The 2,747-nt window shown below is 46.8% G+C and overlaps 1 protein-coding gene across 1 annotated transcript; it reads left to right on the top strand.

The window, feature by feature from the left end:
• Positions 1-431: 431 nt before the first annotated feature.
• LOC113941163 lies at positions 432-1,536 on the top strand (the record flags this gene model as incomplete). Its single annotated transcript, XM_027632319.1, has 2 exons — positions 432-705; positions 1,202-1,536. Coding segments are annotated over 2 exons (609 nt in total), but the record flags the coding sequence as incomplete, so codon positions are not given.
• Positions 1,537-2,747: the final 1,211 nt, after the last annotated feature.

The raw sequence follows: 2,747 nt of genomic DNA, 5'->3' as shown, positions 1-2,747 counted from the left end.
TGTGGATGTGTACCTGCACGTTTTTGTTTCTTTCAAGCCACAGTTAATTTTTTCAAAGGGGTAACTTTTGAGTTGAGTGCAGCACACTCCTCCCAGAGGACAGTAGTGATGGAAGATGACTGGGGGATAATTCCTGGCTTTTTTCCAGGAAGTACTTTGCTTCACTTGGCTGCCTTCTTAAATATAATATGCAGAGGCTGAAATCACGAAGGTAGTTTTATTTAGCCAATAAACACCATCTTGTGCTCCAGAGAGCTTGCTGGTACTTCCCTGTGCTTCTCTACAGCAATGCCGGTACTTGCTCACTTTTATTCCCACCGGTTAATGTCTGGCTTCTTGCTTTTCTGTTCTGCTCCTCCTTCCCTCTGCTTGCTCCTGTTCATTCCTGCTATGGCAGCCCAGTGTGACAGTCTCTCTCTTTTCATTCACAGCCTCCTCGGTGGCATCTTGTGAAGAAGTTCAGGTGAAGATGTCGCTACAGCTCGGCTTAAACTCCAGCAGAGTGGACAGCTTCAACTCCAGCAGAGTGGAGTGCTTCCCGAGCCTTCCCGGCACTCCTCTCGCCCACAGGGCCACCAACCTGTCCTTCAACCCCCACAGCCCTGCTGTTTCTGTGGCGCTGGACACTCCCAACAGTGAATACTGGTTGTCCAGTCAGGAAAATGGCTCCAGGGAGGCCTTCACTTACAACATCCAGAATCAAGGGTAGGAACAGATGAGAAGGGAAATGAAAAAAGCAAAGCCTGGGAGAAGCCTTGCGAGGGTGAATGTGGGACATGGGACAAGGAATTAGGTGGGAGCGTAAGTGAAAAGTGAGGTGCAGGAGTGACAGTATCTTTTAAATGAAGCATGAAAAGCTGCATGATGTGCATAGTGGGACAGGGCACCTGCTGTGAGACAAGCGATACCTCTGGTCAGAATGCTTCCGGAATTGCATACCTGTCAAGCAAAAGAGAGGATGTTTCAAACTTTGGGGTGTGCTTTGGAGAGTGGGAAGATAATCCCCGCTAATGCCCGTTGGTGAAGAATCCTGCTGTGAAACCACTTGGCTCAAGTGGTTTCTGTTGCCCTTGTCCTGGCATCTGGGAGGAGGGGTTGGAGTCAGATCAGGGTTGGCAATAACAGAGTTGTTTACTGTATGGGTTGCTGTAGCTGTTGACCCTACTTTAATCTCTGGATTGCCTCTCCTTGCTCTCTGCAGCTTTAGTCCACCACCCTCCTGCCGTTACCCTGAGCAGCTGGAGACTGCAGGGAACCTGGAGACCATGTACTGCCAGTACAGCAGCCAGGGGGGAATTTACCAGCTGTCCCAATATTCCCAGCAGCACCAGCTCTCCCAATTCTGCCAACTGCCAGATCACCTGGCCACCAATTTGCTCTCCAGTGACCAACTCCCTCCTCCAACACCCCCTGAGTCCCATTCAGCTTTCCTGGCCTTACCTGGTAACACTGGAGCAGTAACCTATGGAGCCACACAAGGCTATGGACAAAACCACATGGGGGGACAGCTTGTGCCGCAGCAAAATGGAATCTCAGGTAAATTTCTGAAATATTTTGTCATCCTGCATCTCTGGAGTAACTAAACCATACCCTGAAACACTCAGGATGATCAGTGGTTTTACTGGTGGCTGTGACAGAAAGTAGAAACGTGCACATGCCTGCACAGATATATATAGAGAGATATATATGTGGGTGTGTGTGTGTATATATATATATGGGCCCATCTTTTTTTCTAATTTCCTTGTATGCTTGTGGTTTTTTTTGAAAGTGCTGAGTGACCCATTCATTTGAATCAAAAGTTACTACACAGGTTGCACATGTCAGAAAGAGCATTAAATGTGAATGTGTCAGGTAGTGCAGTGGTTTTTCTCTGGACTGAAGAACCAACTTTTGCAGGAGTGTACTGTTGTGCAAGTGAACGTGCCTTTGGTATATGTGGGTGGGAATCAAGGGTGCAAAATGGAAAAGGTGCCACAGCAAGTGGAATAGTTGGAGGTAGAAAGAAAAACAGGCTTCTCACTGTGTTGGGCTTCTGCAGAAACCAGTTTGAAGTTTCATATCTTGGGGTAGTGCAAAAGAAGAGAGAGACAGAAGCCAGTAAAGTATGCATCTAGAGTCTTTCTTTTTCTTCCTCTGGTTTGAATTTGCAACAGATTAAGGCACTTCTGCATAATTTTCTGAAAAGTAACTAGGTGAAACTGGCACTGTTGGTCTCCTTGTTTTGTGTCCAGGCCTTGTATTTTGAAGTTATTCAAACCCAAGTATAATCAAATGATAAACCATTGCAGTTAGTTTATTTGGACTGTCAGGTTTGTTGAATTAGGCTCACAGTCCAAAAACTACGTCTTGTCTTATCACGTAAGAGAATAGTTTCAGACCACAGATGCTGCTGCTGGTTTTGTACCAGTCTGGTGGACCTCGTTAGGGAGGGAAGTCTGACTCACAGAGTCTGACTCACAGCAGGCTGCAAACTGGCTCTTGTTCCCATTATTCCTGCTGGCATTGTCCAGGCCACGTTGGCAGCACCTGTGCTATCTACCACACTTGACCGGTCTCCCCTCTCTGGTTTCAAGGCATAATTATTCTTTTCAGTGGTTTTTCAGTCTGAAGTGCCAGAAATAATGAGAAGGCTGTGCCCCAGTGCACCAAATTAACATTTTTATAGCGTGATGCCAAAGTGTGTGTTGCATTCTTTGGGGCCCATTGTGTGAGCATAAGGGGTGTGTAAAGGTGCAGGCTGATAAAGT

Source organism: Corapipo altera, unplaced genomic scaffold (assembly GCF_003945725.1).
Source record: "Corapipo altera isolate COAL_440 unplaced genomic scaffold, ASM394572v1 137, whole genome shotgun sequence".
NCBI classification, from domain to species: Eukaryota; Metazoa; Chordata; class Aves; order Passeriformes; family Pipridae; genus Corapipo; species Corapipo altera.
The sequence above is the reverse complement of the archived record's forward strand: the minus strand, read 5'-3'. Positions and strand labels throughout refer to the sequence as shown.